Source organism: Acipenser ruthenus, chromosome 23 (assembly GCF_902713425.1).
Source record: "Acipenser ruthenus chromosome 23, fAciRut3.2 maternal haplotype, whole genome shotgun sequence".
In the NCBI taxonomy this organism is placed as follows: Eukaryota; Metazoa; Chordata; class Actinopteri; order Acipenseriformes; family Acipenseridae; genus Acipenser; species Acipenser ruthenus.
Window position 1 is genome coordinate 20,639,549 of NC_081211.1, and position 12,893 is coordinate 20,652,441.

The 12,893-nt window shown below is 38.5% G+C and overlaps 2 protein-coding genes across 5 annotated transcripts in view; both read left to right on the plus strand.

The window, feature by feature from the left end:
* The window catches only part of LOC117962297 (protocadherin gamma-A11-like), a 100,059-nt gene that overhangs the window by 2,636 nt on the left and 84,530 nt on the right, over nucleotides 1–12,893 (plus strand). Inside the window, exon 1 of one of the 4 annotated variants that reach the window (XM_034927025.2) lies at nucleotides 4,975–5,019. The exons of 1 other annotated variant lie outside the window; for it this stretch is intronic. In XM_034927025.2, the coding sequence (XP_034782916.1) occupies nucleotides 4,990–5,019 (30 nt within the window). In that variant the 5' untranslated portion in view covers nucleotides 4,975–4,989. Of the gene's footprint in view, nucleotides 1–4,974; nucleotides 5,020–5,766; nucleotides 8,356–9,396; nucleotides 11,800–12,893 lie in introns of those variants that run through there. 2 more of the 4 variants (XM_058996794.1, XM_034022148.3) reach the window with 2 other exon arrangements.
* On the plus strand, nucleotides 2,664–4,904 carry LOC117412769 (protocadherin gamma-A11-like). The gene has a single exon (XM_058996662.1). The coding sequence runs from the start codon at nucleotides 2,664–2,666 to the stop codon at nucleotides 4,902–4,904; it is 2,241 nt and encodes a 746-aa protein (XP_058852645.1).

Genomic DNA, 12,893 nt, shown 5'->3' on the forward strand with positions numbered 1-12,893 from the left:
CACTTACTTTTTTAGTTTGTCTTAGGGTTATCTATTTATTCAGTTACATAAGAATGGATTGTTGGTTGTTTATGTAACGTGGTTTAAATCATGTATATGTTAATTATTATGCAAGTGCATGTGCTATTGTTCGTAAAAACAGATAGTGCTTACTCTTGTGTATTTTATTGTTCTGGTGAATGCGTATCTGTGTGGGACGTTATATCTTTCAGAGAGATGTTTGCTTAGATTGCATGTTTCTGAATCTAATTAACCTACACCATGTTTACGGGTTGCAGACAGTGAAGTAACCTACATGTTCATGCAGATTTATAATATTATGAAAATTAGTTGACGAGTACAGAGGAAAGTGGATAGCGAAAACACATGACGCATCAAACAATTTTCTTTTAGTTGCCCTTATTCGTAGTATCTATGGTGTTATATTGAACTTTTCGATTATAGAGATACACGTATAGAGTAGCTGGTATGAATTTTGTTTTAAAGTGGCCTATTTTGATGCAAAGAGAGATTTTCTGAGTAGACTTCCAAGGAACAATTGAGTTGAAGTAAGGGGTAATTAAATTATCGTTTTGATTAGTTAATTGTTACTTTATACTGTTAATTCTTCTTCTTCTTCTTCTTCTTCTTCTTCTTCTTCTTCTTCTTCTTCTTCTTCTTCTTCTTCTTCTTCTTCTTCTTCTTCTTACCCTGAAAACGTGCCTTTTGAAGTTCCATAGCTTCACATAAGGCCGTGAGTGCAACAATGCCCTGTGTTGCTGTCCACAACTTTGGTGCTGAAAGCAGTCAGATACCTCTTCCATGACCGAGGTGATGCCCAAATCTGTCCACAAAGGTTATCTGGTTTCTAGCTGTCGATGCAGACGCTGGACAGAACGCGTCGTTGTCATACCAGATGCTTAAAGCTACTGATCCAGGAATTTTCACCATCGGTCTCTACTGTGGAGAAATAAGGACATTGCGTGATGTCTGAGGTAGATGCGATTCAACAAAGACTGATCATCTTGCTCAAGGACAACGGACAACCCTATTACTGAGCAATTTCACTGTTCATTTACTAGTTTCAGACAACGTGTCAGAAGATATATCACAGATCAAAGATCAATCTAAACAAGCAGGTACGAATACAAACTCGACATCGTACTTGGTAATCTCCATAGCAGCACTTTCCTTCCTATGTGAATAATTGCCGTTAGGTTTTGCCGCGTAAGAAAATCCAGATGCTATTCCCAGCTCATATTTCCTGCCGAACTACGCAGAGGTTGAGGGCACCGGTACCATCAGTCACTCCTACAACTATGACGCGTGCTTAAGGGCAGGCCCCAGCACCAGCGACTTCGAGTTTATTACCACTTGACCACAATATAAAAATACTTGGAAACTTTCCCAACTCCCCGGCAGAAAATATGGATAAATCAACAGAAATGACCTGTCAGATGAGGCTTGTTTAACTTTATTGTAGTTATTGCTGTTTTCACTTGGAATATTACATTGTACGTTTAATAAATAAATAAATAAACAAATGCGTAAATAGGTGAAGAATAGCAATAACAACAATGATGCAAATATGTGTTTTTCCTAATTCATTGCCATTGTGTACGTTTAACATGAATTTAGAATTGAATCTCAGATTACCGTGTTTCGTACTGTTTTGGATACCAGCGATGCAATGTGTGTACAGTCAGTTCGGAGAGTGGCGTATCCTACAGAGAACGTTGCTTGTGATATAACACCCCTGTTTTTTAATGACGCAAACTCTCCACAAACCATAGTTCATTTCTGCAGAACTAGATTAATGTAGTTTGTGTATCGTGTTGCTGGTTACTGGCTGTGTTTACTGTCGGTTATAAACTGTTGATGCTGGCTATAAACATCAACACTAAAACATAAATCCAAGGGGGTGGACCAGTGATCACGACTGCAATGTTTTAATGTGTATATAAAAATACACAGTCTGAATAACTAGAATTGTAGAACTGCTAAAGCTGTCATATATGCTCACATTATGTCGCCGTTCGTGATATGGTTCTGAAATTCTACATCTCTCGAGTTATCATTTTCTAAAAAAAACAAAACAAAGCAAAACTTAAAAGTAGTACTGTAATGGTATATTTAATATTGCAATTATTGGATTCAGATAATAACAGAAAAGTAATGCGTAGAATTGTACATTAAATAACCGAATACTGTTTTTGATGTCGTTTGTGTCATTTGTGGTTTATAGTTTTAAAAAAAAGATTGATATGAGACAGAATTTTAAAATAAATATATGACTATGAAGCAGCAGTTATTGGTGTATTCTCTATGTGCCGCTGTTGCCCGATGGTATTGGTAAAAGCAAACAGAGAGTTATCGGTACCTTCCTCTAGTATGATATTAAAAGCAGTCAGAGAGGGAGAGCTTACTCCCAATACAGTGTATATGCAGGAAAACTGCTTCATTTACGTTAGAGATTTGGATCTTTACGGATCTATTTAAAGATTGAATTGAGCGTTTTCTTGTAAAATGACCTGGATCACATCGCCTGCTTTGGGTATTTAAGCAATCGCGGATCATTAGGAGGAGCGAATATGAAATATTTGGAATTTGTTCGAGTAAAAGCTGTCTTAGAAAATGGACACTGGGGTATTATACGGCAAGTTCTTTTTTTCATTACGATTTATATGATAATAACTGTTGTTTTGGGGCATGTACGTTACTCTGTTCCCGAAGAAATGAAACCAGAATCATTTGTGGGTAATATTGCTATTGACCTTAAATTAGATCTTAAAAAATTGCCTACACGAAAAACTCGAGTTGTTTCTGAAAAAAACGACCGTTATTTTCGCATAAATATGGACACTGGTGTTTTGATTATAAAAGAAAAAATAGATAGAGAAGACGTGTGTAAGCATATGCCTTCCTGCATCCTGCCGTTTGAGGTTGTGTTAGAAACCCCACTTGAAATCCACAGCATTGCTGTAGAGATTATGGATATAAATGACAATGCTCCAAGCTTCCCAGCACAATCAGTGACGTTGGAAATTAGCGAGTCAGCTTTGCCAGGAGCGCGTTTCTTGCTGGAAGGTGCACATGATCCAGACGTGGGCATTAACTCCCTCAATACCTATTCGTTAACTAATAACAAATATTTTACTTTGGATGTTAAGATTGGATCTGATGGCAGAAAATATGCAGAAATTGTGCTGGAAAATTCCTTAGACAGAGAAGTAGAAAATGAGTATTCTGTAATACTAACAGCTGTGGATAGTGGAAACCCACAAAGGTCTGGCACACAGCAAATACATATAATTATCTTGGATGCTAACGATAACCCGCCAGTGTTTATTCAAGATATATATCAAGCCAAATTACACAAAAACTCGCAGATAGGGACTTACGTAATTACAGTGAAAGCAACGGATGATGACGAAGGTTCTAATGCAGATATAGCATATTCATTCAGCCATACTTTAGACCTGCCACCAAAGCTTTTTGAAGTAGATCCCAAGAGTGGCGAAGTTAGTCTAATCGGACAACTAGATTATGAAGAAGCACGATTTTATGATATTGCCGTCCAGGCAAAAGACGGTGGGGGACTTGTCACCCACTGCAAAGTAATTGTGGATATAATTGATGTCAATGATAACCTCCCTAGAATAACTGTTACATCCTTCTCCAGTCCTGTACCCGAAGATTCTCCGCATGGAACTGTAATCGCTATTTTGAACATCCATGACCTGGATTCAGGTGAAAACGGCCAAGTTCGTAGTGTCATTAATCATGCTTTCCCTTTTAAATTAAAATCCACTTTAAACAACTACTTTACCTTAGTTACCGATCGCCCTCTTGACCGGGAAGAAACACCAGAGTACAACATCACCATTTTTGCTTCTGATAAAGGGTCGCCTCCTCTGTACAGTAACAAAACAATTTTTCTGGAAATTTCGGATATCAATGACAACCCTCCAACATTTGAAAGGTCATTATTCACTGCGTCTGTAATGGAAAACAACCCTCCTGGATCATCTATTTTTACTGTAATGGCCCATGACCCAGACTCGTGTGAAAATTCACACCTCTCCTACTCTCTTGTAGATACTCAGTATCAAGGAATGCCTGTATCGTCCTATGTATACATTAACTCCGACAGTGGTGTCATACACTCAGTGCAATCTTTCGATTACGAGAAGCTAAAAGAATTACAAATTCAAGTTAAAGCACAAGATCGTGGTTCTCCGCCTCTAAGCAGTAATGCGACCTTGAACATTTTTATACAAGACCAGAACGACAATGCCCCAAATGTGTTGTATCCAATGCAAGAGGATGGCTCTTCATTGACAGAAATAGTGCCCCGTTCCGCAGCTGCAGGATATCTCGTCAACAAGGTTGTAGCTATCGATGCTGACTCGGGACAGAATTCGTGGCTTACGTATCAGTTGCTGAAGGCCACAGAACCGGGGCTTTTCACTGTTGGAGTTCACAACGGAGAAGTTAAGACAGTACGTCACATTCTTGACAAAGACGTCACAAAACAAAGGTTGGTTGTCCTAGTAATGGACAACGGACAACCGCCTCTGTCTGCCTCGGTAATCTTTAATGTTGCGGTTTCAAACAACTTGCCAGGTGCTTTGTCAGAAATGCATGCTTTTTCTGAGGAATCAGAACACAGAACGGACTTGACATTCTATTTAATTATAGCACTGGCTTCAGTGTCATCTCTTTTTCTGCTTTCGGTGGTATTGATGGTCTCTTTAAAGTTCTGCCAGACCACGCACTTTGGGCTGATTGACCTGGCAAGTGCGACACTTCCTGCAATCCCCGGTTCATATGCATCACTCAGTTATGCCGGGGCAGAGGGTCGCCAAATATACAGCTACGAGTTCTGTTTAGCAAGCGACTCTAGAAAAGAAGAGTTTCCTTGAGCCTTACATTCAAGGGCATCTGAATAAAAAAGCCAGCAGTAAAAAGAGCTCTGGGACATTGTTGCATGAACAGGACACTGGCATCATGGAGAAGGGGCTTGAGGTCTCCAGTCAGGTGAGACACACTTATACTTTCTTTTTTGCGATTTATAAATGTTTTATGTCTGTACAGTCGCTTCAACTATCTCATTATGTATACTAACCTGTGGAATATAATACATGTATTAATACCATAAAATAAACAATTCAATACAAACGTTTCCCATTTAAACATTAACACATCTCTGCCGAGTAGTCTATATGTATGCATAATGCCGTTTTCTTTTAGAGTGTGTGTTCATTTTTCTACTACAATGTAATATTTTATTAGCTGTTTGACAAATACAGGCATTGTTTTAGTATCGACATCTAAACCGAAATTTGCGCATTCATGTATAGGCTTACTGTGTTTCTGCCACGTTTGCACAATGATTCTGTGATATTTTATCGTGGTTTATCAAGGTTTTTTCCACTGCTTCACCTTGCTATTTACCATGCTGGCTTAAACGTTACTCTGCTTTTACTCTGCTTTACTATAGATTGCGATGCCTCTATCATACAGCAATTCTTATATGGGCAACAATGATATTTAGTTATTAAATGTAACTGAACAATTACACAACAAAATTACATATATAGAAAAAGAGTAAGTCAATGTAATATAATGGTACTTGCAATAAAAGCAATCGTGTAGTTATTGGAATAGACTGTGAGTGCCGCTGTTGTCCAGTAAGGTAATAAATAGCTTGCAAACAACCCTCAGATCTTTAGTTTCTATTGCGCAGTGTGAGACAGACTGAAATAGCAGTTTGCCACAGTGCACACAGCACTGTAGACGGATTTTGTGTTGCCCACTCTGGTTTGGATTACCCGTCTTCTGAAACCTGTTTTGGAGTATTTATCTATAACATATAGTAACTGGATATACATACTATTTCGTGGACAGGATAATACAACAGTAATGCACCTCTTGCGGTTCATAGGGATGGATAAAGCTGAGGAAAGGGCACAATGGACACTAAAAAGGCAGGTACAATCCTTCATCTTTATTCTGTCTCTCATAGATACAGTTTGTGGAATGCTACGATATTCTATTCCAGAGGAAATGAAACACGGATCATTTGTTGGAAATGTTGCTCTTGATTTGAGATTAAACACACAGGAACTTGCAACTCGAAATGCTCGCGTTGTTTCAGAAGGGAAAGTAGAATATTGTGAATTGAACATAAATACGGGCGTTTTGTTTGTGAATGAAAGAATTGATAGAGAAGAACTATGTGGTCAGATCTCTGAATGTACGTTAGATTTTCAGGTTGTGCTGGATGATCCTTTTATGTTTTACGACGTTTTAGTGGAAATTAAGGATATAAACGATAACACACCTTCTTTCCGAAAACATGAAACTGAATTGGAAATAATCGAGTCAACTATGCCCGGAGCACGCTTTCCACTAGAGAGCGCCCATGATTCGGATATAGGCTCAAATTCCCTGCAAACATATGAACTCAGTCAGAATGAACATTTTATATTAGATATACAATCACGTGCTCATGAAATTAGCTATTGTGAACTAGTGCTACAAAAGCCTCTGGACCGAGAGCAGCAGAATGAACTTGTATTAATACTGAGTGCTGTTGATGGGGGAATTCCACGTAGATCTGGAACTATAAATATACATGTAATCGTGATAGATGCCAATGATAACTCCCCTGTATTTGGTCAAGCTACATACAAAACCACACTAGTTGAAAATTCTCCAAATGGTACTTTAATACTCACAGTAAATGCAACTGACATTGATGAAGGTTCATTTGGCAAAGTAACTTATTCCTTTAATCACATTTCTGATGAAGCTCGTCGATTATTTACTATCGATCCCGCAACTGCTGAGATAACAGCAACTGGACAAATAGATTTTGAAAAGACAAAGGGTTATGATATTGGCATACAAGCAAAAGACAGTGGAGGCCAAGTTTCATACTGCAAATTGCATATTGAAATCTTAGACGTAAACGATAACCCACCTGTAATATCTTTAAAATCGTTGTCCAGTTCTGTACCTGAAGATTCCTTGCCCGGTACTGTGGTAGCACTAATAAATGTTCATGACGACGATTCAGCGGATAATGGGAGAGTCCGCTGCTCTGTCTCAGAAAATGTACCTTTTAAACTTATCACAGCTGGCAAAAACTACAAACTGATAACGAATAGTGCATTAGATCGAGAAAAACATTCGGAGTATAACATAACCATAACGGCATCAGACGAAGGGACCCCGCCCCTATCCAGCAAAAAATATATAAATGTCATCATTTCTGATGTTAATGATTGCCCACCCGCGTTTGAGAAAACATTATATACCACGTATGTGATGGAAAACAATGTCCAAGGAAAACAAATTATTTCTGTAAAAGCAACAGATTTCGATAATGGCCAAAATGCGCATGTTTCGTATTGCCTCTACGTTGATAATGTTCAAGGCAAACCCTTGTCATCTTATGTCTCTATAAATTCAGAAAACGGCGCAATATTTGCATTGCGACCATTTGATTACGAGGAATTTAGAGAATTTGAAATACACGTCAAAGCTCAGGATGGAGGATCCCCACCGCTTACCAGCAATGTCACTGTGAAAGTGTTTGTTGTAGACCAGAACGACAACTTTCCTCGTATTCTATATCCAAAAAGTGACGGCTCAGTGAAGTTTGAAATGCTGCCTCAATCAGCAAAAGCAGGTTATCTTGTGACCAAGGTGGTGGCTGTGGACGCAGACTCAGGCCAGAACGCGTGGCTTTCATACCAGCTAAGTAAAGCAATGGAACCAGGGCTGTTCAGCATAGGGCTTCACAATGGGGAAATTAAGACTTTACGAGATGTTACAGACAAAGAGGCCCTGAAACATAAATTAGTCATCTTTGTAAAAGACAATGGGCAACGCTCAAACACAGCAACTGTTACACTGCATGTAGTTATTTCAGACAGCATGCCTGAGATATCGGAGTTTAAAGACTTTTCTGATGAAGTCGATCAAAACACAAACTTGACTTTGTATTTGGTAATTTCATTAGTTGCCGTTTCATCCCTCTTCCTGGTGTCCATAATTGCTTTAGTGTCCCTCAAATTCTGCAAAATCAAACATTCAAGATTTTTGCTTGAAACTACAGGTGTAAGTTACCCAGCACTCCCCATCTCTTATTTACCACCAAACTATGCAGAGGTTGGAGGCACTGGTACCCTGCAACAACGATATGAGGTTTGTCTAACAACAGACTCGGGGAAAAACGAGTTTAAGTATATCAGACCCTGCACTGAAAACGCTTCAAGGAATAATGTAAATGACCCACACAATTTTGACACAATGCTCTATGATACCGATGGAGACGATTTGAATAAAGAAAACGACATCATCCAGGTAAGCACTATTCAGTTTTTTAATGCTTAAATGTCTGTGAATGTTTTATTACCTTATTCAAATAGGTTTACAAATATAATATTTACCACATGCCCTACTTAAAATGATCTATATGTCGACACTTTTTGGGTTGACATTTATTCTAATGGTTGATTGTCCTAGTTTCATTAATGTTACTCCAGTGCTAACAAAATAACTGGAATCCTTAAGCTAATTACATGGGTCACTTAATTCTAGTTTTGTTATGCTTTGTGACAACAGTTGTAAGACACTGATGCTGGAAGTTTTTAAATCAAGTTTCAACTGCGTTTACGTGGCAAATAAAAATACTCAATATATGTATCACAGAATAGGAGAGTATATGCACAGTATCCCTAGGTGATATTAACACATATTTTTAATATAAATAGTATTGTATATTAATGGTACTGTATATTAATGGTATTGGTGTTTATTTGGTCTGTCTTTGATATCGTTTTTGGAATGCTGAGATATTATATCCCAGAAGAAATGATTCAAGGGTCATTTGTTGGAAACATTGCAACTGATTTGAGATTAGATGCTAAACAGCTGGCAACTCGCAATGCCCGTGTTGTTTCAGAAGGGAGTGCAGTACAGCCAGCTGAACCCGAATACTGGGGGTTGGTTTGTAGAAGGCTTAGTTCAAAGCCTAGTTAAAATAGATTTTTTATATTGTATTGCTCTATTAATTTATACACCATTACCAATTTTTAAAGACATTTTGTAGTTTCTATCTTTGACTCTTAGCGTCGCTGTTGTCTAGTAAGGCGATACTAATAAGAATGTTTCACTGTGCAGCTATAACGCAGTGCACGGCAGTCTGAGAGAACAGGGAATGAAGTCCGTGTGTCAGTGAAGACACGGTTTGGATACAGAGAATAGTACCGTTTTGCTTCGCTTGGTTATATGCTGAAACCCGCTGCATTTTTTTTATGACACTGGATATATAAAGGATATTTTAGCAGTGCAAAAAACAAGAATAATGCATTTTTTTTTCTTCTGTCGGCAAAAGGGAAATGGACACACAAAAGGCAAGTACAATGCTTAATCTTTGTTCTGTCTTTGACGCACACAGGTTTTGGAATGCTACGATATTCTATTCCAGAGGAAATGAAACGCGGATCATTTGTTGGAAATGTTGGTCTTGATTTGAGATTAGATGTTAAACTGCTCACTGCTCGGAATGCTCGTGTTGTTTCAGAAGGGGGAAGACAGTATTGCCAGTTGGATTTGAATACCGGGATTTTGTTTGTGAATGAAAGGATTGATAGAGAAGAACTGTGTCAACAGACTTCAGCATGCATTTTAGAATTCCAGATAGTACTGGACACTCCCTATACATTCAAAAACATTTTAGTAGAAATACAAGATATTAATGATAATCCACCTAGGTTTCACGAAAATGAAATGATATTGGAAATAAGCGAGACATCAATGCCAGGAGCTAGTTTCCCACTAGAGAGCGCGCATGATCCTGACATCGGCTCCAATTCTCTTCAATCTTACAGACTTAGCAAAAACGAGCATTTTAAATTAGAAACACGCAGCCGCATTCATGGAAGTATGTATGTTGAGTTAGTTCTAGAAAAGGCACTGGACAGAGAAAAACAGGCTGATCTTTCGTTAGTACTGAGTGCTATCGATGGGGGAATGCCTGAAAGATCGGGCACAATCAAAATAAATGTAATAGTTATGGATGCCAATGATAACGCCCCTGTGTTTAATCAAGCTGTATACAAAGCTATGTTGGCTGAAAACGCTCCTAAAGATACTTTAGTAATCCGAGTAAATGCAACTGACCCAGATGAAGGTTCGTTTGGCGAGGTGACGTATTCTTTTAGACACGCAACTGATAAATCAAGCCAGTTGTTTGCTATAAATCCTAAAACTGGAGAAATACGAGTACAAGGAAAAGTGGATTTTGAAACTGCTAAAGGTTATGATATAGAAATACAGGCAAAAGACAGCGGAAGTCTAACTTCGCACTGCAAAGTGTTAATTGAAATCGCCGATTTAAATGACAATGCGCCTGTAATATCGTTGAAATCATTGTCTAGTTCAGTCCCTGAAGATTCATTACCTGGTACGATGGTAGCACTCATAAGCATCCATGACAAAGATTCTGATAAAAATGGTAACGTTAGGTGTTCCATCACAGACAATCTCCCATTTAAACTTACTTTATCAGATATGAGCTATTATAATGTGATCACGAATAATGCACTAGACAGAGAAAGAGATTCGGAGTACAATATAACCATCACTGCAACCGATGAGGGATCACCTCCTCTGTCTAGCACTCAAGTCATACGGGTGTCCGTTTCAGATGTTAATGACAACCAGCCTACTTTTCAGCAGGCATCATACTCTGCATACTTAACAGAAAACAATGCACACGGAACACGAATCATGACTCTGAAAGCACAAGATTTGGACTCAGGTCAAAACGCTCGCGTGACATATTCCATCTATGGAGACGATATCCAAGGAAAACCTTTATCATCGTACGTCTCCATCAACTCGGACAGTGGCGATATATTTGCATTGCGCTCATTTGATTATGAGGAGTTTAGAAATTTTGAAATGTATGTCAAAGCACAAGACGGTGGGTCCCCGCCACTTAGCAGCAACGTAACTGTGAAAGTGTTTGTTGTAGACCAGAACGACAATGCACCTCAGATTCTGTATCCGGTTCAAAGCGACGCCTTGATGATCTTTGAAATGTTGCCACAGTCAGCTAAAGCTGGTTACCTGGTGACAAAAGTTGTAGCTGTTGACGCGGACTCTGGACAGAATGCATGGCTTTCCTATCACCTGACAAAAGCAACAGAACAAGGATTATTCAGCATAGGTGTTCACAATGGGGAACTGAGGGCTACACGTGACGTTTTAGAAAAAGATATTCTGAAACAAAGATTGGTTGTATTAGTAAAAGACAACGGGCAGACTTCTTATTCGGCTACTGTTACGCTGAATGTAATCATTTCAGACAGATTACCAGACCTTTCAGAGTTCAAAGATCCCGTCGAAACCAACCCCAATAAAAACTTGACTTTATATTTAGTTATCGCTCTGTCTGCTGTTACTTCACTATTCTTGGTTTCAATAATTGTTCTAATTTCCTTCAAATTTTGCAAAACGAGACATTCTAGATTCTTGTTTGAAACGTCAAATGGAAATGACCCTGCTCTTCCCACTTCATATCTTCCACCAAACTATGCTGACGTTGGGACAGGCACCCTACAACAAAGATACAGTTATGAGGTCTGTCTGACTACAGATTCAGGGAAGAGCGAATTTAAGTATATCAGACCTCGCAATGAAAAAGATGCACGGGCTAATCTCAAAAGTCCAGGGGACTTTAACACAATGTTGTATGGTCACGACGCACCCGATTCGAATAGCGGACAAGTCTATCTCCAGGTAAGCATGAAAACATTTAAGCAACGTATTATCAGTACAATGTATTCAATGTGCTGTGATGAAGTATGACTGTATGCAGTGGATTCGCTTGGTGCTCGTGCTAGATCATAAATATATCCCTCTTGGCTGTAGCTGGACTTCCAGTTAATAGGGGAAATATGGGCAACGTGGTCCAGTCTGTATACTTTTTTATTCTGTCGCTTTAGTGATAACGTAATAATAAAACTTTTAAAAAAGTGATTTGGGGGAAATGAGAACTTATTATTATTATTATTATTATTATTATTATTATTATTATACACATGTTGTTTCACTGGCTCCTTTCAACCTCATTTTCATCCGGCACCAGACTGGTTCTGGCCCATGGAAAGCACATGGAAAGAAAGAAATTGTTCCAAATGATGATGTGATCACCGTCTGCTTGGTATTAAATTAAAAGCATGTTTTCTCTTTACTCTGGACCACCACTTTGAAAGGATTTTCCTTTTACGAATTTCCATCAGTTTAATAGTAATAGCAAGGATGAAGGAGCTGTCCAGGTGCTGAAAGAGGGGATGAGAAGAACTACCCGGCACGCAGAAGCACTGGCATTAAAATGTGAGAATATTCAGATGATAGATCAGGCTAATGCTAACTGATTTAATTTACAAGGACGTATTCACAACGTTGTGTGTGTGTGTGTGTGTGTGTGTGTGTGTGTGTGTGTGTGTGTGTGTGTGTGTGTGTGTGTGAGAGAGAGAGAGAGAGTGAGTGTGTAAAAGACACGTTTTCAAAGTTTGCTTGTATTCATAAAGTACAGTTTGATCTTCATAAAAATGGATTAGACAGCTGCTGGATTCTATAATAAAAGGGAATGTGTCAATTGTCAAATTTATCTTAGATTAGCATTGCAAGAGATACTTGAAAAAGCTAAAGAAAAAATAACAACATATTATGTTATTATATAGTCATAAAAAACTATTTTGCATTTGTATTAATTTAAAATAAGTATATATTGTGGATGAGGCGTTTGTTCTAGGCTGGGATCTCCGTATAAAGCCACCACTGCAGAACTTATAGAGGAGAGTTTTACATACTGTTAAGGCCACTAACTA